Here is a 23,093-nt window from a genome sequence, read left to right on the forward strand (position 1 = left end):
TGGGGGGGTTTGCCCCCCCGTGCCCCCCCCAGTGAGAGGCGGGTCCGAGCGAAGTCACTTTATTGCTTGAGCGGCCGCCGGGGGGGCGGCGGGGGGGGGCAGGGGGGTATTTACAACGCGGGGGGGGCACGGGGGGCATTTACAATGGGGGGGGCACGGCGGGGGAGGGGGGGCTCGTTCCCCCATCACAACGATGCACAAGCGGGGGGGGGGGGGACACGGGGGGGCACAGACGATATTGCACTTCGAATGGGGGGGTTAGAAAGGGGGGGGGGGGAACCGCTGCCCCCCCACCTTAATAATGGGGAAGCCCGGCTCTGCCCCCCCTAAGGTTGGGGGGTCCCCCATGGGGTGGGATTGGGGGGGGTCACCCGCGCGGGGGGGGCGGGGGGGGGGGTCCCCGCCTCGTCCCCGGAGCTGCCGCCCCCCCTGTCCGTCACTTCCAGCTCCGAATCCGACGCCGGTTCCGGGGGGGTCGGTGCCCCCCCCGCGGGGGGGATTTGGGGGGGCGGGGGGGGCGGCGGGGGGGGCAGCGGGGGGTAGAACGGGGGCGGGTAGAGCGCGGCGGGGGGGGCCAGTTTGGGCACGTAGGGGCCCCCCCAGCCCCACGGGTACTCGGGCGGGCGGGCGTAGGGACCCAGGAGGGCCGGGGCCTTGGGGACCGCGGGGACACCTGCGGGGGGGCAACGATGGGCGCGGGACAACGCGCGGGAAACGGGACCCCCCCACACCGTGGGAACGGGAACCCCGCCCCCATGTCCCCCCCCGGTCCCAAGTGGCCCCCCCGTGTCCCCCACCTTCTCCCCGTGTCCCCCCTCTTGTCCCCGTATCCCACTCCGTGCCCCCCGTGCCCCTCCCACTCACACCCCGTGACCCCCCCGTGCCCCCTCCCTTGTCTCCGTGTCCCCTCAGTGCCCCCCCAGTGCCCCCCCCGTGCCCCCTCCCTTGTCTCCGTGTCCCCCCCCGTGCCCCCCACGTGCCCCCCCCAGTGTCCCCCAGTGCCCCCCCCAGTGCCCCCCCAGTGTCCCCCAGTGTCCCCCCCAGTGCCCCCCCAGTGTCCCCCAGTGCCCCCCCCAGTGCCCCCCCAATGTCCCCCCCGTGCCCCCCCCCGTGCCCCCCACTCACCCCCCACGAACGGCAGCGCCGCCGTTTCCAGCCGCAGCTTCTCGGGCTCGAACAGCGCGGGGGGGCGCGCGGGGGGGTCGGCGGGGGGGGGGCGGGGCCCGAGGAACAGCGACTGCAGCGCCTGGGGGGGGAGAGAGATCAGAGACCCCCCCCAAAAAACACCCCCAAAACACCCCCAGAACACCCCCAAAACACCCCAAAAAACACCCCCAGAACACCCCCAAAACACCCCCAGAACACCCCCAAAACACCCCCAGAACACCCCCAGAACACCCCCAAAACACCCCCAGAACACCCCCAAAACACCCCCAGAACACCCCCAGAACACCCCCAAAACACCCCCAGAACACCCCCAAAACACCCCCAGAACACCCCCAGAACACCCCCAAAACACCCCCAGAACACCCCCAAAACACCCCCAGAACACCCCCAGAACACCCCCAAAACACCCCCAAAACACCCCCAGAACACCCCCAAAACACCCCCAGAACACCCCCAAAACACCCCCAGAACACCCCCAGAACACCCCCAGAACACCCCCAGAACACCCCATACCCCCCAGAAACCCCGCGCCCCCCACCTCGGCGCAGTCGGCGCCCGGCGCCCCCCCCGGGGGGGTCAGCAGCAGCGGCGCCCCCCCCGCCAGCTCCAGCACCGGGTAGTTGACCAGCACCACTTTGCTGAAGTTGAACTTGTACGTGAAGCGCTTGCCCTTCGTCTTGTGCAGGATGCGCTTGTTGTAGTAATACCTGCGGGGCGGGGGGGTCAACACACGGAACCCCCCGGACCCCCCGGACCCCCCCGGACCCACTCGGGCCACCCTCCTGGGTCCCTCCCGAACTCCTGGGTCCCTCCCGAACTCCTGGGTCCCTCTCGAGCTCCTGGGTCCCCTCCCAAATACCCGAGTCGCTCCCGAACTCCTGGGTCCCTCCCGAGCTCCTGGGTCCCCTCTCAAACTCCTGGGTCCCTCCCAAACTCCTGGTCCCTCCTGAACTCCTGGGTCCCCTCCCGAACTCCTGGGTCCCTCCTGAACTCCTGGGTCCCTCCCGAACTCCTGGGTCCCCCCCGAACGCCTGCGTCCCCTCCCGAACTCGCGGGTCCCCCCCGAACTCCTGGGTCCCTCCTAAACTCCTGGTGCCTCCCGAACTCCTGGGTCCCCCCCGAACTCCTGGGTCCCCTCCTGAACTCCTGGGTCTCCTATCAAACTCCTGGGTCCCTCCCAAACTCCTGGTCCCTCCCAAACTCCTGGTCCCTCCCGAACTCCTGGGTCCCCACTCAAACTCAGGGGTCCCCTCCCGAACTCCTGGGTCCCCACCGAACTCCCGGGCCCTCCCGAACTCGCGGGTCCCATCCCAAATGCCCAAGTCCCTCCCGAACTCCTGGGTCCCTCCCGAACTCCCGGCTCCTCCCTGAACTCCTGGGTCCCGCCCGAACTCCTGGGTCCCTCCCGAACTCCTGGGTCCCGCCCTGACGCCTGGGTCCCCACCCAAATGCCCAAGTCCCGCCCGAACTCGCGGGTCCTCTCCCGAACTCCTGGGTCCCCCCAGTACTCTTGGGTCCTCTCCCGAACTCCTGGGTCCCCCCTGAATTCCTGGGTCCCCACTCAAACCCAGGGGTCCCCTCCCGAACTCCTGGGTCCCTCCTAAACTCCTGGGTCCCCTCCCGAACTCTTGGGTCCCTTCCCGAAATCCCGGGTCCCTCCTGAACTCCTGGGTCCCCTCTCGAACTCCTGGGTCCCCCCCCGAACTCCTGGGTCCCCCCTGTACTCCTGGGTCCCCCCTGTACTCCTGGGTCCCTCCGGAACTCCTGGATCCCCTCCCGAACTCCTGGATCCCCTCCTGAACTCCTGGGTCCCCCCGAACTCCTGGGTCCCCTCCCGAACTCTTGGGTCCCCTCCTGAAATCCCGGGTCCCTCCCGAACTCCTGGGTCCCCTCCCGAACTCCTGGGTCCCCTCCTGAAATCCCGGGTCCCTCCCGAACTCCTGGGTCCCCTCTCAAACTCCTGGGTCTCCTCCGGAACTCCTGGGTCCCCTCGCAAGCTCCTGGGTCCCTCCCAAACGCCCAAATCCCTCCTGAACTCCTGGGTCTCCTCCCTGACGCCTGGGTATCTCCCAAACTCCTGGGTCCCCTCCCAAATGCCCAAGTCCCTCCCGAACTCCTGGGTCCCCTCCTGAACTCCTCGGTCCCTCCCAAACTCCTGGTCCCTCCCGAACTCCTGGGTCCCTCCCGAGCTCCTGGGTCCCCTCCTGAACTCCTGGGTCCCCTCCCGAACTCCTGGGTCCGCCCCGAACTCCTGGGTCCCCGCTCCCCATATACTCCCTATGGAGCCCGAACGTCTGGGTCCCCCCTGCACTCCTGGGTCCCCCCGAACTCCTGGGTCCCCACTCCCCATATACTCCCTATGGAGCCCGAACGCCTGGGTCCCCCCTGAACTCCTGGTCCCCCCAAACTCCTGGGTCCCCACTCCCCATATACTCCCTATGGAGCCCGAACGCCTGGGTCCCCCCTGCACTCCTGGGTCCCCCCTGCACTCCTGGGTCCCTTGGGGCACTCCTGGGTCCCTCCCGAACTCCTGGGTCCCCCATCACTTGGGTCCCCCCCGAACTCCTGGGTCCCTCCTGAACTCCTGGGTCCCTTGGGGCACTCCTGGGTCCCCACTCCCCATATACTCCCTATGGAGCCCGAACGCCTGGGTCCCTCCCGCCCCCCGCCCCCCCGCGCCCCCCGGACCTGAGCGCGCGGCTGAGCTTGTCGTAGTTCATGTGGGGCTTGCACTTGCGCACCCCCCACAGCCGCGCCACCTCGTCCGGGTCCTTGATGACGAACTCGCCGTAGTCGCCCTGCCAGGCGATGACCTCGCGGTAGCGCTCCTGCCGCAGCAGCTCCAGGATGAAGTGCCACAGCTGGATCTGCCGCGACCCGGGGCTGGACTCGGGCTTGTACGCCCAGTCCGGGAACGCGAACCCTGGGGGCGACGGGGGATGTGGGGCCCGGACGCCTGGGTCCCTCCCGGACGCCTGGGTCCCTCCTGGACTCGGGCTTGTACGCCCAGTCCGGGAACGCGAACCCTGGGGGCGACGGGGGATGTGGGGCCCGGACGCCTGGGTCCCTCCCGGACGCCTGGGTCCCTCCTGGACTCGGGCTTGTACGCCCAGTCCGGGAACGCGAACCCTGGGGGCGACGGGGGATGTGGGGCCCGGACGCCTGGGTCCCTCCCGGACGCCTGGGTCCCTCCTGGACTCGGGCTTGTACGCCCAGTCCGGGAACGCGAACCCTGGGGGCGACGGGGGATGTGGGGCCCGGACGCCTGGGTCCCTCCCGGACGCCTGGGTCCCTCCTGGACTCGGGCTTGTACGCCCAGTCCGGGAACGCGAACCCTGGGGGCGACGGGGGATGTGGGGCCCGGACGCCTGGGTCCCTCCCGGACGCCTGGGTCCCTCCTGGACTCGGGCTTGTACGCCCAGTCCGGGAACGCGAACCCTGGGGGCGACGGGGGATGTGGGGCCCGGACGCCTGGGTCCCTCCCGGACGCCTGGGTCCCTCCTGGACTCGGGCTTGTACGCCCAGTCCGGGAACGCGAACCCTGGGGGCGACGGGGGATGTGGGGCCCGGACGCCTGGGTCCCTCCCGGACGCCTGGGTCCCTCCTGGACTCGGGCTTGTACGCCCAGTCCGGGAACGCGAACCCTGGGGGCGACGGGGGATGTGGGGCCCGGACGCCTGGGTCCCTCCCGGACGCCTGGGTCCCTCCTGGACTCGGGCTTGTACGCCCAGTCCGGGAACGCGAACCCTGGGGGCGACGGGGGATGTGGGGCCCGGACGCCTGGGTCCCTCCCGGACGCCTGGGTCCCTCCTGGACTCGGGCTTGTACGCCCAGTCCGGGAACGCGAACCCTGGGGGCGACGGGGGATGTGGGGCCCGGACGCCTGGGTCCCTCCCGGACGCCTGGGTCCCTCCTGGACTCGGGCTTGTACGCCCAGTCCGGGAACGCGAACCCTGGGGGCGACGGGGGATGTGGGGCCCGGACGCCTGGGTCCCTCCCAGATGCCTCGGTTCACCCCCAGACTCATGGGTCCCCTCCCAAGCCAATGGGGCACTCCTGGGTCCCTCCCAGAAGCCTGGGTCCCTTGGGGCACTCCTGGGTCCCTCCCGAACTCCTGGGTCCCTTGGGGCACTCCTGGGTCCCTCCTGAAGTCCTGGGTCCCTCCCGAACTCCTGGGTCCCCTATTTGGGTCCCTCCCGGACGCCTGGGTCCCTCTTGAACACCTGGGTCCCCTATTTGGGTCCCTCCCGGACGCCTGGGTCCCTCTTGAACACCTGGGTCCCCTATTTGGGTCCCTCTCGGACGCCTGGGTCCCTCCTGGACTCGGGCTTGTACGCCCACTCCGGGAACGCGAACCCTGGTGGGGACAATGTGCAGGGCCCGGACGCCTGGGTCCCTTCCGGACGCCTGGGTCCCTCCCGGATGCCTGGGTCCCTCCCGGATGCCTGGGTCCCCTCCTGAATGCCTCGGTTCACCCCCAGACTCCTGGGTCCCTTCCTAAATGCTCGAGTCTCCCCTGAACTCCTCAGTCCTTCCTGGACGCCTGGGTCCCTCCCGGACACCTGGGTCCCTCCCGGACGCCTGGGTCCCCTCCCAAATGCCCCAGTCACTCCCGGGTCCCTCCCGGACACCTCGGTCCCTCCCGGACGCCTGGGTCCCCTCCCAAATGCCCCAGTCACTCCTGGGTCCCTCCCGGACGCCTGGGTCCCCCGCTGTGGGGCAGATCTGGGGTACCTGGGGTCCAGAGCGGGACGGGGGCCGTGAGGAGGAGATCGGAGACGCAGCTGCAGTCCATGGCGGGGGGGTCACACCTGGGGGTCACACCTGGGGGGGTCACACCTGGGGGGGGGCTCACACCTGGGGGGGGTAACATTGGGGGGTGATTTGGGGGTCACATTGACTTGGGGGTCACATTGGTGGTCACAATGGGGGTGATTTGGGGGTCACATTGGGGGGCGGTTCGGGGCGGGGGCTGCGGGCCGCGGCGCGGGGGGAGGAGCAGGATCGGGCCCCATCGCCCATCCCCCCCGTCTCGTTATCCCCGTCTCGTTAGTTCGTTATTTCTGCCCCGGGTTCTCCGCTAACGAGCAGCGCTGGGAATTGGGAGCCCATAGGCTGTGTACATTCCATATGTGCAGAGCCTATAGATGTGTACACACCCCATAGACACAGAGCCCTATAGACACAGCCCTATGTACACACCCTATAGACACAGCCCTATAGACACATCCTGTATGTACACACCCTATAGACACAGCCCTATAGACGCACACACGTCCGCTATGCAGAGACTCTATAGACCCCCATATAGACCCAGCCCTTCTGCACAACCCCTGCACATACAGCCCCTATACGCTCCCATTCCTTATGGACGCCCCTATATGCTCCCATTCCTTATGGACACCCCTATATGCTCCCATTCCTTATGGACGCCCCTCAGCCCCTGCACACCCCCCCATACGCTCCCATCCCACACGTACAGCCCCTATACATTCAGCTCCCACATGCACATCCCCTATACGCTGCCCCCCTTTCCCACAGCCCCATAACCTCTTATACCTTCTATACACCCCATACCCCCACTGCCCTCTATACATTCCCCCCGTATTTCCCCCGCACCCCCCTGTACTTCCCCATACCCCCCAGAGCCCGATATGCTCCCCTATGGCCCCCGTACCCCCTTACACATCCCCCTATACCCCCCATATCTCTCCCGCAACCCCCTGTACATCCCGCTATACACCCCATAGCCCCCTATACCTTCTATGCTCCCCTATGGCCCCCATACCCCCCTATACATCCCCGTATCTCCCTCGCAACCCACTGTACTTCCCCCTACATCCCCCATACCCCCTTACACATCCCCTTATATCCCCCGTATCTCCCCTGCAACCCCCTATACATCCCCCTATACCCCCCATAGCCCCCTATACCTTCTATGCTCCCCTATGGCCCCCATGGCCCCCTCAGCCCCCTATACATCCCCCTATACCCCCCGTATCTCCCCCGCAACCCCCTGTACTTCCCCCTATACGCCCATAGCCCCCTGTGGCCCCCATACCCCTCTACACATCCCCCTATCCCCCCCCGCCCCCGTTTCCCGCCGGTCCGTCCCGGCCCCGCCCCCTCATTAATTATTCAGCGCCAATTAGCGGCCGCTCCCGCGCGGGCTCGTTTGTTCCATGACCCGCGGCCAAGCGCGCGCGGCCCCTCCCCGCCCCCCCCGGCCCGACCCCCCCCGATCGATCCGGATCGATGGAGCCTTTGATCCGCCGCCCGGGGGGGGGGGGGGCGGGGGGAGGAACGGCCGCGAAAATGGGGCGAAACGGGGCAAAAAACGCGGGAAAAACGGGGAGAAACGGCGGGAAATAGCGGCGCGGGAAATGCGGGAAAACGGGGCGAAAATCCCGCGCGAAGCGGCGCGGAAAACGGGGCGAAACGGGCAAAAAGGAGCTGCGGGCGGGCGTGCAACGGCGTGCAAGGCACGGGACGGGTGTGCGAGGCACGGGACGGGTGTGCAAGGCACGGGACACGGGGGGACACGGGGGGACACGGGCGAGGAACAGGAGGGGACACAACTGGCACAAGGGGGGACACGGGGAGACACACGGGGGGACACGGGGAGTGGGGACAAGAGGGGACACGTTGGGGACGCGAGGGGACATGGGGGGACACGCGGGGAACACACGGAGAGACATGGGGGGACACGGGACACACGGGGACCCGTTGGGGACACGGGAGGACACACGAGGGGACACAAGGGTACACGGGGAACACACGCGGGGACACACGGGGAACACGGGGGGACACGGGACGGGGAACAGGAGGGGACACATTTGGGGACATGGGGGGGACATTCGGGGTGGATATGGGGGGCACACGGTGGGGCGTGGGGAGCGGACGGGGGGACACACGGGGAGGGGACACAGGAGGAAACGGGGGAAGGGGACACGGGGAGGGGACACGCGGGGGGACCCGGGGGACACATCAAAGCGCCGCCGCCTGCGGGAGGATCCGTGTCCTGGGGGGGGATTGAGATCGGGGACACGGGGGGGGACATGGGGGGGAAACGGGGGGGGACATGGGGGAGATGCGTGGGGGACATGGGGGGGATGCGGGGGGGAAATGGAGGGAACACGGGGGGGACATGGGGGGGATGCGGGGGGGAAATGGAGGGGACACGGGGGGGAAATGGGGGGCACATGGCGGGGGACATGGGGGGACGTGGGGATGGATGCGGGGGGGACACGGGGGGTCACGAGGGGGGCGGGGCCGGCGCTAATGAGCCATTAGCGAGTGATTAACGCGGGGGGGTCACAGGGGTCGCCCCCCTCCCCCCGGTCATTAATGCACCTACGAATTGATCAATGGGGGGGGGGGGGGGGCGTGGCCGGAGCCCCGCCCGTGAGAACGGGGGGCACGGGGGGGGTGAACGTGTCCATAGGTGCCCATAGAGCCCCATATATGCCCACATGTACCCCATACGTGCCCACATGTACCCCATACGTGCCCACAGAGCCCCATACACATCTATACCTCCCCATAGCGCCGCATACGTGTCCACACGGGCCCCATATGTGCCCATAGGGCCCCATACGTGCCCACAGCGTCCCATACGACCCCATACACATCCACAGAGCCCCATATACTTCTATATGCCCCATACACATCCACAGAGCCCCATACACGTCTATACGCCCCCATAGCGCTGCATACGTGTCCACACGGGCCCCATACATGTCCATAGGGCCCCATACATGCCCACAGAGCCCCATACGACCCCATACATGTCCACAGAGCCCCACACATGTCTATACATCCCCATAGCGCCGCATACGTGTCCAAACGGGCCCCATATGTGCTCACAGGGCTCCACACACACCCATAGAGCCCCATGAGTGTCTATAGGTCCCCACACATCCCCATATGTGCCCATAGGGCCCCACACACACCCATAGAGCCCCACGGGTGTGGGTGCAAAGAGATGTGGGTGCAAATACAAGGTGTGGGTGCAAAGCAGAAGCAGCCGTGCAAACCCAAAATCGCAACGTAAAGCGGAGGAAGCGGCGCAAACACAAAATGTCGGTGCAAGAACAAGATGTCGGTGCAAAGATGAGACGCCGGTGCACAAGCGAAATGGGGGTGCAAACGCAGAACGTGGGTGCAAAAGCAAAATGTGGGCGCACAAGCAAAACGTGGGTGCACAAGCAAAACGTGGGTGCAAAGGTGATGCACCGACACAGGGGCCCGTGGGGCACACACGTGTGAACACGACGCACGTGTGGGCAAAGGCGAGCTGAGCGCACGCGGGTGAACGCGCGTGTGTGCACGTGCAAGGGCGTGTGCTGGCCTGCAGGTTGCACATGTGCAAAGGTGCAGGTTGCACGTGCAAGGGCGTGCACGGGTATGCAGGTTGCACGTGCACAGGGCTGCAGGTTGCACGTGCAAGGGTGTGCGGATCGCACGTGTGAGAGCACGCGTGTCACCCCTGCACAGACGCGCAGCTCACACGCGTGTGCAAACGTACAGACGGCGCGTGCAAGGCGAGCAGATCGCGCGTGCGAACACGTGCCCGGCTGCGCCACACGCGTGTGCAAACGTACAGACGGCGCGTGCAAGGCGAGCGGATCGCGTGTGCGAACGCGTGCCCGGCTGTGCCACACGCGTGTGCAAACCCGACACACGTGATCCCCCCCCAATAAACCAACAGCTGTGAATTTGGGTGCAAAGCGGCCGGTTTTGGGTTCCCCCCCCACACACTTTGCACCCCGGTCACGCACCCGGTGCCGCAGTGAGAGCCGGGGGGGCTATAGGGGATCTATAGGGCCGGGGGGGCTACGGGAATGTGTGGCGCATGAGTCGGGGGTCTGGGGGGTCTATGGGGTGTATGGGATCTATGGGGTGTATGTGATCTATAGGGTCTATGGGGCTCTGTGGGGTCTATAGGGGTCTGTGGGGGGATGGTGCTCTGGGGCTATAGGGGCTTTAGGAATCTGAGGGCTATAGGGGCTATGGGGCTATAGGAGCCAGGGCTACAGGGACTATGGGGACTCTGGGGCTACAGGAGCTGAAGGCTCTAGGTCTATAGGGCCCATAGGAGCCGTAGGGGCCAGGGCTATGAGTCTATAGGGTCTATGGGGCTATAGGAGCCAGGGTTATAGGAGCCGGGGCTTTAGGTCTATAGGGGCTATGGGGCTATAGGAGCCAGGGCTATAGGGACTATGGGGACTCTGGGGCTACAGGAGCTGGGGCCTCTAGGTCTATAGGGCCCATAGGAGCCATAGGGGCCGGGGCTATGGGTCTATAGGGTCTATAGGAGCCGGGGCTCTGGGGCTATAGGACCGGTGGCTGTGGGTCTATAGGGCCCATAGGGTCTATAGGCGCCGCGGGCTGTAGGTCTATAGGGCCCGTGGGGGCTCCGGGGCCGCGGGCTGTGGGTCTATAGGGGCTCTATATGGGCTCTATAGGGCCCCGGGGGCTCTGATGGATTCTCGCTCTTGTCTCTCAATCTCCGCCGCGATCGATTCGCGATTTCCCTTTGTTGCCAGAAACTTCGATCCGGGGCGGCGGGGCCGGGGGGGGCGGGGGGAGCGGGGGGGTCTGGGGGGTCGGGGGGGGGGCCTGGGGTCTGGGGGGGATTTGGGGGCTGAGGGGGATTTGGGGGTCGGGGGGATCCTGGGGGTTGGGGATCGGGGGTGTCCGGGGGATCCCGGGGGCTCTGAAGGGTCTGGGGGGGACGAGGGTCCGGCAGAGGAAAGTTGGGAACTCACCGCGGGGCGGCCGCGCATCGGGCCGGGACCGGGACCGGGACCGGGACTCCGGGACACCGGGGACGCTGCGGGGACGCCGGGGTCCGCGCCGGGCGGTCGGAGGCGGCTTTAGAAGCTCCGGTGCATCGGCGGCGGGAGCAGCGACGATGGAGCGACCGGGGATGGAGGGACCGGGGATGGAGGGACCGGGACCGGGACGGCGGGGATGGAGGGACCGGGACGGCGGGGATGGAGGGACCGGGGATGAAGGGACCAGGACCGGGACGTCGGGGATGGAGCGACCGCGGATGAAGGGACCAGGACCGGGACGGCGGGGATGGAGCGACCGCGGATGAAGGGACCAGGACCGGGACGGCGGGGATGGAGCGACGGGGAATGGAGCGACCGGGATCGGGACAGCGGGGATGGAGCGACCGGGGATGGAACGAGCGCGGATGGAGGGACCGGGATGGAGCGACCGGGAATGGAGAGACCGGGAATGGAGGGACCGGGACCCGGACAGCGGGGATGGAGCGAGCGGGGATGGAGGGACCGGAATGGAGGGACCGGGGATGGAGGGACCGGGGAGACCAGGACAGCGGGGATGGAGCGAGCGTGGATGGAGGGACCGGGATGGAGCGATCAGGACCGGCGTTGGAAGAAGCGCGATCCGAGGGACCGGGGATGGAGGGAGCGGGACAGCGGGGATGGAGCGGCCGGGGATGCAGCGATCAGGACCGGAGCGATCGGGACCGGAGGGATCGGGGATGGAGCGATCGGGACGGGGGCTGAAGCGATCGGGGATGGAGGGAGCGGGACCGGAGGGATCAGGGATGGAGTGATCGGAACGGGGGGTGAAGCGATCGAGGATGGAGGGAGCGGGACCGGAGCGGCCGGGGCAGTGCGGATGGAGCAACCGGGGGTGGAGAGACCAGAGTCGGAGGGATCGGGGACGGAGGGAGAGGGACAGCGGGGATTCAGCGATCGGGACGGGAGGGATCGGGGTTGGAGGGAGAGGGACAGCGGGGATGGAGAGATCGGGACCGGAGGGATCGGGGATGGAGAGATCAGGACCGGAGCGATCGGGATGGAGAGATCGGGGATGGAGAGATCGGGACCGCGGTTGGAGGGAGCGGGATGGAGCGATCGGGATCGAGGGAGCGGGGACGGCGGGGATGGAAGGACCGAGGATGGAGCGATGGGCGATGGAGCGATCGGGACCGGAGGGACCGGGGATGGAGCGGTCGGGATCGGAGGGGTCGGGGATGGAGCGATCGGGATCGGAGGGGTCGGGGATGGAGCAGCCGGGGTCGGCGGAAGCGGGGCTGGAAGGACCGAGGGCAGCGGGGATGGATGGACACACGTACCGGGGATGGATGTACCTGGAACAGAGGGTCCGGGACCGGGGACGGATGGACCGGGATCGGGGATGGAGGGTCCGGGACCGGCGGGACCGGGGATGGATGGAGCGGGGTCGGCGGGATCGGGGATGGATGGAGCGGGGATGGATGGACCGGGGTCGGCGGGATCGGGGATGGATGGACCGGGGAAGGATGGACCGGGATCGGAGGGTCCTGGACCGGGGATGGAGGGTCCGGGGTCGGCGGGATCGGTGCCGGGAGGAGAGAGGGACGGAGGGACAGGAGGACAGAGGGACAGAGGGATGAAGGAGGAGGAGGAGAAGGGGCCGGAGGGAGCGGAGCGGGCAGGTGGGAGCCGGGAAGGAGGGAGGAAGGAGGGAAGGAGGGAGCGGGGCAGGGGAGAGGGAGGAGAGAGGGACGGGGCAGGGGGAGGAGGAGGAGGAGGAAGGAGAGGGGGATGGAGGGAGCAGAGGGGGATGGAGGGAGCAGAGGGGGATGGAGAAAGGGATGTGGGGTCCAAGGAGCGGGATGAGCAGGATACGGGACCAGGGACCGGAGGGACCAGGGATGGGGACGAAGGGACCGGGATGCAGGGACCAGAGGGACCGGGGATGGGGACGAAGGGACGGGGATGCAGGGACGATGCGGGACCAGAGGGACCGGGATGTAGGGACCGGAGCGGGGATGAAGGGACCGGGATGTGGGGACGATGCGGGACCGGGGTAGAGGGACCAGGGACACCGGGCCGGAGGGACCGGGATGAACAGGGACAGGAGTGCGGGGAAGATGCGGGACCGGAGGACGCGGGACCGGAGGGGTGGAGGGACCAGGGACGGGGACGGACGGACAGCAGGACGCGGGGCCGGAGGAAGCAGGGACGGGGACGGACGGACAGCAGGACGCGGGGCCGGAGGGAGCAGGGACGGACGGACGGACCGGAGGGAGCAGGGACAGGGACGGACGGACCGCAGGACGCGGGGCCGGGATGCGGGGAGGATGCGGGACCGGAGGGAGCAGGGACGGACGGACGGAGCGCAGGACGCGGGGCCGGAGGGAGCAGGGACAGACGGACGGACCGGAGGGAGCAGGGACAGGGACGGACGGACCGGAGGGAGCAGGGCCGGAGGGAGCAGGGACAGACGGACGGACCGGAGGGAGCAGGGACAGGGACGGACGGACCGGAGGGAGCAGGGCCGGAGGGAGCAGGGACAGACGGACGGACCGGAGGGAGCAGGGACGGAGGGAGCAGGGACAGACGGACGGACCGGAGGGAGCAGGGACGGACGGACGGACCGCAGGACGCGGGGCCGGGCCGGTTTAAGTATCGGGCGAGCGCGGCCGGCGGATCGATGGACACAATTTTCCTCAAACTCGGAAAATAAAGTTCATCGCTGATCAAATTTGAAACCAGAGGCGGCGGCGCGGCCCAAATGGGCTTCGATCGGGGGGGAGGGGCGGGGGGGAGGGGGGGGACCCCGGAAACCCCGGACCGGGCGGGGGAGGGGAGGGGTGCAACGGGAGCCAATGGGGGGGTAAAGGGTGTGCAAGGGGAGCGGATGGGGGGGTAAAGGGTGTGCAAGGGGAGCGGATGGGGGGGTAAAGGGTGTGCAAGGGGCGAGCGAGAGCTGAGCAAGAGGAGCGTGCAAGGGGCGTGCAAAAGGTTTGCAAAGGGTGTGCAAGGGGTGAGCGAGAGCTGAGCAAGAGGAGCGTGCAAGGGGTGTGCAAAAGGTTTGCAAAGGGTGTGCAAGGGGTGAGCGAGAGCTGAGCAAGAGGAGCGTGCAAGGGGCGTGCAAAAGGTTTGCAAAATATGAGCAAGAGTGGGGGTGAGCAATGGGTGTGCAACAGCCGTGCAGAAGGTTTGCGAGGGATGAGCAAGGGATGGGGAAGGGAAAGGGGTGTGCAAGGGGCGTGCAAAGGGTTTGCAAAGGGTGAGCGAGGGACGTGCAAGGGGTGTGCAAAAGATGAGGGACGTGCAAGAGGTCGGCAAGGGAAGGGATGAGCAAGGGACAAGCAAGGAGTGTGCAAGGGATGTGCAAAGGGTGAGTAAGGAGCATGAAGGGGACGTGCAAAGGGCGAGAAAGAGCAGAGCAAGGGGTGTGCAAAGGGTGTGCAAAGGGTGTCCCCCCATTTCCATATGGGAGACTCATCTGCCACCCCCTCCCCATTTCAATTCGGGGACCCCAATGTCCCCCCTGGGCCTCGGTGCCCCCATGTCCCCATGTCCCCCCTGTACCCCAATGTCCCCCCTGGGCCTCGGTGCCCCCATGTCCCCCCTGTACCCCCATCTCTGTACCTTTTGGGGGGGCTCTGGGGGGGTCCGGGGGGGTCTGTAGATCCCACGTGTGTTTTCATATCTGTCTGGACTCCTGGAATTGTGAAAGACACCCCCATGTCCCCCCTGTACCCCCATGTCCCCCCTGTACCCCCATGTCCGCCCACGTCCACCATGTTTCCCCTGTACCCCCCTGTACCCCCATGTCCCCCCTGTACCCCCATGTCCCCCCATGTTTCCCCTGGGCCTCAGTGCCCCCCTGTACCCCCATGTCCCCCCATCTCTGTACCTTTTGGGGGGGCTCTGGGGGGGGCCGGGGGGGTCTGTAGATCCCACGTGTGTTTTCATATCTGTCTGGACTCCTGGAATTAAGAAAAACACCCCCATGTCCCCCTTGTACCCCCATGTCCCACCTGTATCCCCTGGGCCTCAGTGCCCCCATGTCCCCCCTGTACCCCCATGTCCCCCCATCTCTGTACCTTTTGGGGGGGCTCTGGGGGAGTCCGGGGGGTCTGTAGATCCCACGTGTGTTTTCATATCTGTCTGGACTCCTGGAATTGTGAAAGACACCCCCATGTCCCCCCTGTACCCCCATGTCCCCCCTGTACCCCCATGTCCCCCCTTGTACCTCCATGTCCCCCCACGCCCGCCATGTTGCCCCTGTACCCCCCTGTACCCCCATGTCCCCCCATCTCCGTCCCCTCGGGGGCTCTGGGGGGGTCCGGGGGGGTCTGCAGATTCCGCGTGTGTTTTCGTATCTGTCTGGACTCCTGGAATTATGAAAAATACCCCCATCGACAGCGCGGCTCAGCTTCGATTACGGCAGATGGGACATGACAGGCCCCGATCAATAGCAGGCCCGGCCTATAAAGTGTCAAGTAATGAATCAATTTCGACTAAATTTTCCATTTTTCAGGGGCCGTTCGCCGAGAGAAGAATATCCTCTTTTGTAAAGATATTATTATCGATTGCGGCGGCAATTTGACATCAGGGGTAGTTAATTCCACTCAGAATAAAATTGAAAACACTTGAGAGCGGGAGAGAGGGAGACAAAGGATGGGGGGGAGGGGAGGGCGGGGGAGGGGGCGGACGGACGGACGGACACGGGCGGAGGGACGGACGGGGACGGAGGGATCGGGGTGATGGGGAGACAAGGGGGTGTCAGAGATGAGGGGTGAGGGGGGAATAAGGGGGTGATGAGAGATATGGGGGTGGTGGGGGAACAAGGGGGGACACAGGGATAAGGGGGTGATGGGGAGATGGGGGGGATGAGAGATAAGGGGGGGATGGGGGGATTGGGGGTGACAGGGGGATAAGGGGGGGATGGGGGGACTGGGGGTATCCCACAGCATCCCAGAGCATCATCCCATATACCATGTCCCATATACCATATCCGACAGAATCCCAGAGCATCATCCCATATCCCACAGCATCATCCCATATACCATATCCCATATCCCACAGCATCATCCCATATACCATATCCCATATCCTACAGCATCATCCCATACACCACATCACATATCCTACAGCATCATCCCATACACCACATCACATATCCCACAGCATCATCCCATATACCATATCACATATCCCACAGCATCATCCCATATACCATATCCCGTATCCCAGAGCATCATCCCATATACCATATCCCATATCCTACAGCATCATCCCATACACCACATCACATATCCTACAGCATCATCCCATATACCATATCCCATCTCCTACAGCATCATCCCATATACCACATCACATATCCTACAGCATCATCCCATATACCACATCCTGTATCCCAGAGCATCATCCCATATACTATATCCTGTATCCTACAGCATCATCCCATATACCATATCCCGTATCCCAGAGCATCATCCCATATACCAGATCCTGTATCCCACAGCATCATCCCATATACCATATCCCGTATCCCACAGTATCATCCCATATACCATATCCCATATCCTACAGCATCATCCCATATACCATATCCTGTATCCCACAGCATCATCCCATATACCATATCCTGTATCCCACAGCATCATCCCATATACCATATCACATATCCTACAGCATCATCGCATATACCGCATCCTGTATCCCAGAGCATCATCCCATATCCTGTATCCTACAGCATCATCTCATATACCATATCCCATATCCCACAGCATCATCCCATATACCATATCCTGTATCCCAGAGCATCATCCCATATACCATATCACATATCCCACAGCATCATCCCATATACCATATCCCATATCCTACAGCATCATCCCATATACCACATCACATATCCTACAGCATCATCCCATATACCGCATCCTGTATCCCAGAGCATCATCCCATATCCTGTATCCTACAGCATCATCTCATATACCATATCCCATATCCCACAGCATCATCCCATATACCATATCCCATATCCTACAGCATCATTCCATATACCAGATCCTGTATCCCAGAGCATCATCCCATATACCATATCACATATCCCACAGCATCATCCCATATACCATATCCTGTATCCCACAGCATCATCCCATATACCATATCCCGTATCCCAGAGCATCATCTCATATACCACATCACATATCCTACAGCATCATCCCATATACCATATCCCATATCCTACAGCATCATCCCATATACCACATCACATATCCTACAGCATCATCCCATATACCATATCACATATCCCACAGCATCATCCCATATACCATATCCCATATCCCACAGCATCATCCCATATACCATATCCTGCATCCCAGAGCATCATCCCATATACCACATCACATATCCTACAGTATCATCCCATATACCATATCCCGTATCCTACAGCATCATCCCATATACCATATCCCATATCCTACAGCATCATCTCATATACCATATCCCATATCCTACAGCATCATCCCATATACCATATCACATATCCTACAGCATCATCCCATATACCACATCCTGTATCCCAGAGCATCATCCCATATACCATATCCCGTATCCCACAGCATCATTCCATATACCAGATCCTGTATCCCAGAGCATCATCCCATATACCATATCACATATCCCACAGCATCATCCCATATACCATATCCCGTATCCCACAGCATCATCCCATATACCATCTCCCATATCCTACAGCATCCCAGAGCATCATCCCACATCCTGTATCCTGCATCCCATAGCATCCCGCATCCCTCACACCCTCGTAGTGTCCTTTATCCCGCACCATCACTCCACATCCCGCAGCATCCCGGTGTCCCGCGTCACTCCAGAGCACCCCACATCCCTCAGCATCCTTTATTCTGCATCATCCCAGAGCATCCCAGAGCATCCCTCATCCCGCATCATCCCAGAGCATCCCGCATCCCTCAGCACCCTAGAGCATCCCAGAGCATCCCCGAGCATCCCGCATCCCTCAGCACCCTAGAGCATCCCAGAGCATCCCCCATCATCCCAGAGCATCCCGCATCCCTCAGCACCCTAGAGCATCCCAGAGCATCCCCCATCATCCCAGAGCATCCCGCATCCCTCAGCATCCTTCATCCTGCATCCCTCAGCACCCCAGAGCATCCCACATCATCCCAGAGCGTCCCTCAGCACCCCCGAGCACCCCGTACCCCTCATCCCGCACCCCCGCGGGGAGGTACATGCGGCTTTTGTTGGGGGGTGATTATTTTTGGGGGGTGATTATTTTTGGGGGGCCCCGGGAGTTTTCCCGCCTGTTTGCCGATTCCGCGGCTCGCGCGCCGCATTATTGGGGAGAAAATGAATCTTTCATGAGTGATTTGTCGCCGCCCCGCGTTGTTTAATGTTTCAATTTGCAGGAAGCAAAACATTCAATCAGGCGGATTAACTGGTTAATGCCGCCCATCGCTCAACCTGTCGGGGCTGCGGCGGCGCCCGCGGCCCCCCCGGGACGGGCCCCCCATCGACCCCCCGGGACGGGCCCCCCCATCGACCCCCCGGGACGGGCCCCCCCATCGACCCCCCGGGACGGGATCCCCCATTGACCCCCCGGATCGACTCCCCGGGACGGGCCCCCCCATCGACCCCCGGGACGGGGCCCCCCAGGATCGACCCCCCGGGAAGAGTCCCGAACTCCCAAACCAGCCCCAAATCCCCGGGGTTGTTCCCAAATCGCGGGACCGGTCCCAATTACCCCGGACGGGTCTCGAACCCCGGAGCAGCCGCAAATCGCCGGGACCGACCCCAATTGGCCCGGATGGGTCTCGAACCTCCGGAGAGACCCCAAATCCCCGCGACCGGCCTCAATTACCCCGGATGGGTCTCGAACCCCAGACGGGTCCCGAACCCCTGGACGGGTCCCGAACCCCCGGACGGGTCCCGAACCTCCGGGACCGACCCCAATTGTTCCCGAAGGGTCTCGAACCCCCGGACCAGCCCCAAATTCCAGGGGTTGTCCCCAAATCGCGGGACCGACCCCAATTGGCCCGGACGGGTCTCAAACCCCACGACCGACCCCAAATCCCCGGCACAGGGACACGGACAGGACCGTGTCCGTCTGTCCGGGGACGGGTGGGGTCCGGGCACGCCCTCTTCCCTCCCTTAATTACCCTCCCTAATTACCCGCCGCTAATTAACGGGGAGGCGGGTGGGGAAGGGAGGGACCCAGGCGTCCGGGAGCGCCCCTCCCATCGGGATTGGGGACCCCTCCCATCGGGATTGGGGACCCCTCCCCGTGTCCCCAAGACCCCCCCAAACCGTGTTCGGGGACCGGGCGGGGTGGGGTCCCGGTGCTTTTTTGAGGGACCCTCGGGGGGTTCCCCGGGTCTCCCAGGGATGTTGGGGGGTCCCGCGGGGGGTCCCGGTGGTTCCGGGGGGGGTGTCTGAGGGTCCCGGTTCTGGGGGTTCCAGGGGGTCCCGGTTCCGGTTGTGGGGTGGGGCCCGGGAGCTCTGAGGGGTCTGGGGGTCCCGTTCCCGGTCCGGGGGGGTCTCGGTGGTTCCGGTGGGGGGGGCTGTGGGGGGGTCATTGGAGCGGAGCGGCCGCCGCGCTGATCAATATTCGATTTAGGTGCTAATTCGCCGCCGCCGGAGCTGTCAGCGGGTGATGGATGGGGGGCGGCGGGGGGCGGCGGGGCGGGGGGGGGCTGAGGGGGGTGGGGGGGGGCCGGGGGGGCGCTGGGGGGGCGGAGGAGGTTGGGGGGGGGGGGGGGGGGGGGCCACGGCGGGAACGGCCGCAGCGGGGACTCGAACCTGCGACCCCCTCGCAAACGCGAACCGGGCTGCTCCCTACACCCCCCCGGCTGTTCCCGACCCCCCCTTGTTTGTGGACCCCCCTCGGGCTTTGGGGACCCCCCCCCGGTTTGCGGACTCCCCAAATTCCCCTGCCCCGCCCCTCGCGCCGTCTTCCCCCCCCCCCCCGCCGATTGATGGATGTGGCGGCGCCGCCGCCGCGCGTTAATTAACACTTGAGTTAATTAGTTCGGGCCCATTTGCGAAGCGAATTGTTTGTCATTAAAAGGCGGCGCCGTGATTGATGGCGGGGGGGAGGGGGTGCGGGGGGGGCTGAGGGGGTGTGTGGGGGGGCTCATTTTGGGGGGGAATCGCTTGTTTTTCGGGGCTGTTCACCCGTGTCCCTATTGATGGCCCCAGTAGGCGCCCCCTGGCGGGGGAGGGAGGGGGCGCTGGAGATGGCGGGGCCGGACGCCTGGGTCCCCCCCATGTTCCCCCCCTCCCCGCTCCGCCCATAAATCTTCATTAAGCGACGGGTGATTAGCGGGGGGGGGGCGGGACCGGCCCATTAGAACTAAATGGGGGGGGGGGGGGGCGGGGGAATGGGGGGGGACTTGGGGCGGGTCCCCGAATGTTCTGGGGGTCTCCGCGGTCTCGAGGGGTCCCCGGTGGTTTTTTGGGGGGCGTTGGGGAGTCCCCGAATGTCATGGGGGTGTCTGGGGGTTCCTGGGGCGGCGGGGTTGGGATCTTGGGGGGTCTGGGGGGTCCCTGAGGCTTTGGGGGGGTCTCTGGGGGTCCAGGGGGGGTCCCCGAATGTCCTGGGGGTCCCTGGCGGTCTCTGCCGCCCCATTCCTATGATTCGCCCCCCCCCCCCCCCCGAACTACATCTCCCATGATGCGCCGCGGCGCGCCCCGCGTCCCGGCCACGTCCCCGCCCCGCCCCTCACGCCGTCGGCCCCGCCTCCCGACCAGGCCCCGCCCCTTTTCCCGCCACGCGGCGCCGCGCGGCCCCGGCAGCAGGTGAGGGGGGCGGGGGGCGAGGTCGCCATGGCAACGGGGGGGGGGGACACCCCGAAAACGTCCCCCGCCCTGCCCCCCACACCGGGAGGACCCCGGGCCCCACGTGACCCCCCCGCTGTGTTCCCCCCCCCCCAGCCATGGCGGCCGAGCCCCCCCCGGAGCAGCCGCTGGAGCCCGCGAGTGACAGCGACCCCTGGTGGGGGCTGGGGGGCAGGTGAGGGGCGGGGGGACACATGTGGGGCACGGAGGGTGTGGGGCGGGGGGACACATGTGGGGCACGGGGAGGGTGTGGGGCGGGGGGACACATGTGGGGCACGGGGAGGGTGTGGGGCGGGGGGACACATGTGGGGCACGGGGAGGGTGTGGGGCGGGGGGACACATGTGGGGCACGGGCAGGGTGTGGGGCGGGGGGACACATGTGGGGCACGGGCAGGGTGTGGGGCGGGGGGATATGTGGGTCCCACAGTCTGGGTCCCATGCTATGGGTCCTGTGCTGTGGGTTGCATCCCACGCTGTGGGTCCCACACTGTGGGTCAGATCCCGTGCTATGGGTCCCGTTCTATGGGTCTGCCCCACACCCCACAGGCTCCCGCTGCTGCTGCCCCCCGGGCCGGCCCGGCAGTGGCTGCAGACGCAGCGCTTGGGGGTCCGGCCGTGGGGCTCGTTCCTGGACCCCCAGCGCTTCGGGGCCCCCCGGGGCTTGGCGGATGTGGGGCAGCGGCTGCGGCGCAATGGGGCCCATTTCCAGAGCAACTACCTGTGTGTGGGGCTGGGGATCGGCCTCTACGGGCTGTGAGTGTGGGGCGCTATGGGGCAGGGCATGGGGCAGGAGTGGAGGGGGCAATGTGGCGCTGCTATGGGGCTGGGCCTCGGCTTCTGTGGCTGGTGAGTGTGGGGCAGATGTGGGGCAGGGCACAGGGCGGGAGCGGGGAGTGTGTGTGGGGGGCAGCTGTGGGGCTGCCATGGGGCAGGGTTGGGGGTTGGGTTGGGGACGCTATGGGGCGGCTGTGGGGCAGGATGGGGGGGTTATGTGGCGCTGTGTTGGGGGTCAGGGGTGGGGTTTATGGGGCAGGACGTGGTGCTGGCTGTGGCCCCACATCCCGCCCCACGGCTGCCCCACGGCTGCCCCACATCCCGCCCCACGGCTGCCCCACATCCCGCCCCACGGCTGCCCCACATCTCCCCAGCATCTCCTCCCCGGGTCTCGTGGCCGCTCTGGGCGTTTTCCTGGGGGTTTGGTACCGACTGCGGCTGCGCCAGAAGGGGGCGCTGCTGATGGGTGAGTGGGGGGCACGGGGGGCACTGGGGAGCTGTACCGGGCCATACTGGTCCATACCAGCCTATACTGGTCTGTACTGGTCCGTACCGGTCCGTACCGGTCCATACTGGTCCGTATTGGTCCGTACCGGTCCGTACCGGTCCATACTGATCCGTACTGGTCCGTACTGGTCCGGTCTCCCAGGTCACGCGCTGCCCCCTCCCCCGGCCGTCGCCGCCCTGGTCTCGCTGCCCCTTTTCTGGTTCTTCGGCGCTGGAGCCGCAGTTTGCTGGGGGCTGGGTGAGGAAAGACCCCGAATCCCTCAAATTCACCTCAAAATACAGCCCTGGGACCCCCAAATCCACCCCAAAATCCACCCCCAATTCACCCCCAAATCCACCCCCAATTCACCCAAAAATCCACCCCCAATCCACCCCCAAAGCCACAAATTCACCCCAAAATCCACCCCCCAATCCCCCCCATCATTTCGGGCCGGTTGGGTTGTTCCACCCCCCAATCCCCCCCCATCATTTCGGGCCGGTTGGGTTGTTCCACTCCCCCCATTTCGGGCCAGTTGGGTTTTCCCCCCCCCCCACTCCCCCCATTTCGGGCCGGTTGGGTTGTTCCACACCTCCCCCCCCCCATTTCGGGCCGGTTGGGGTTTCCCACCCCCCGCTCCCCCCATTTCGGGCCGGTTGGGTCGTTCCACTCCCCCGCTCCCCATTTCGGGCCGGTTGGGTTGTTCCACCCCCCCCCCCCCCCACTCCCCCCATTTCGGGCCGGTTGGGTTGTTTCACCCCTCCCACCCCGCTCCCCAGGGGCTTCGCTGCTGCTGATCGGCGCCCACGCGTCGCTGCGGCTGCCAGAGCCGCCCCCAGAGGGGCCCCCGCTGCCCATGGAGTCCGTGTGACCCCCCCCGTGACGTCACCGCATCCGCCGAACGCCACAAACAGCGAAAAATTCACCAAAACCTCCACATTTGGGGCCTCGGGGCGCCATCACCGCCACTTCCGGGCTCCGCGCGGCCGTTGCCGGGCAACAGCCAATGGGAATCAGCCTCC

At 65.6% G+C, this 23,093-nt stretch overlaps 1 protein-coding gene across 3 annotated transcripts; it reads right to left on the minus strand.

Annotated features, from left to right (window-relative positions):
• Nucleotides 1-189: 189 nt before the first annotated feature.
• LOC139825915 (uncharacterized) lies at nucleotides 190-22,375 on the minus strand. Of its 3 annotated transcripts, none has more exons than XM_071800500.1 (10): nucleotides 22,191-22,375; nucleotides 15,029-15,100; nucleotides 14,839-14,911; nucleotides 14,571-14,643; nucleotides 10,938-13,647; nucleotides 5,902-6,024; nucleotides 3,856-5,120; nucleotides 1,706-1,874; nucleotides 1,126-1,246; nucleotides 190-673 (listed from the first exon to the last, which is right to left on the minus strand). In XM_071800500.1, the coding sequence occupies exons 2-10, from the start codon at nucleotides 15,084-15,086 to the stop codon at nucleotides 259-261; spliced, it is 5,007 nt and encodes a 1,668-aa protein (XP_071656601.1). In that variant the 5' UTR covers nucleotides 15,087-15,100; nucleotides 22,191-22,375; the 3' UTR covers nucleotides 190-258. The 3 variants fall into 3 exon arrangements, with proteins under 3 accessions (XP_071656601.1, XP_071656600.1, XP_071656602.1); XM_071800499.1 differs by having other exon boundaries at nucleotides 22,141-22,375; XM_071800501.1 differs by having other exon boundaries at nucleotides 223-673; nucleotides 3,856-4,090; nucleotides 22,141-22,375.
• Nucleotides 22,376-23,093: the final 718 nt, after the last annotated feature.

This window comes from Patagioenas fasciata, chromosome 31, assembly GCF_037038585.1.
Source record: "Patagioenas fasciata isolate bPatFas1 chromosome 31, bPatFas1.hap1, whole genome shotgun sequence".
Classification (NCBI taxonomy): domain Eukaryota; kingdom Metazoa; phylum Chordata; class Aves; order Columbiformes; family Columbidae; genus Patagioenas; species Patagioenas fasciata.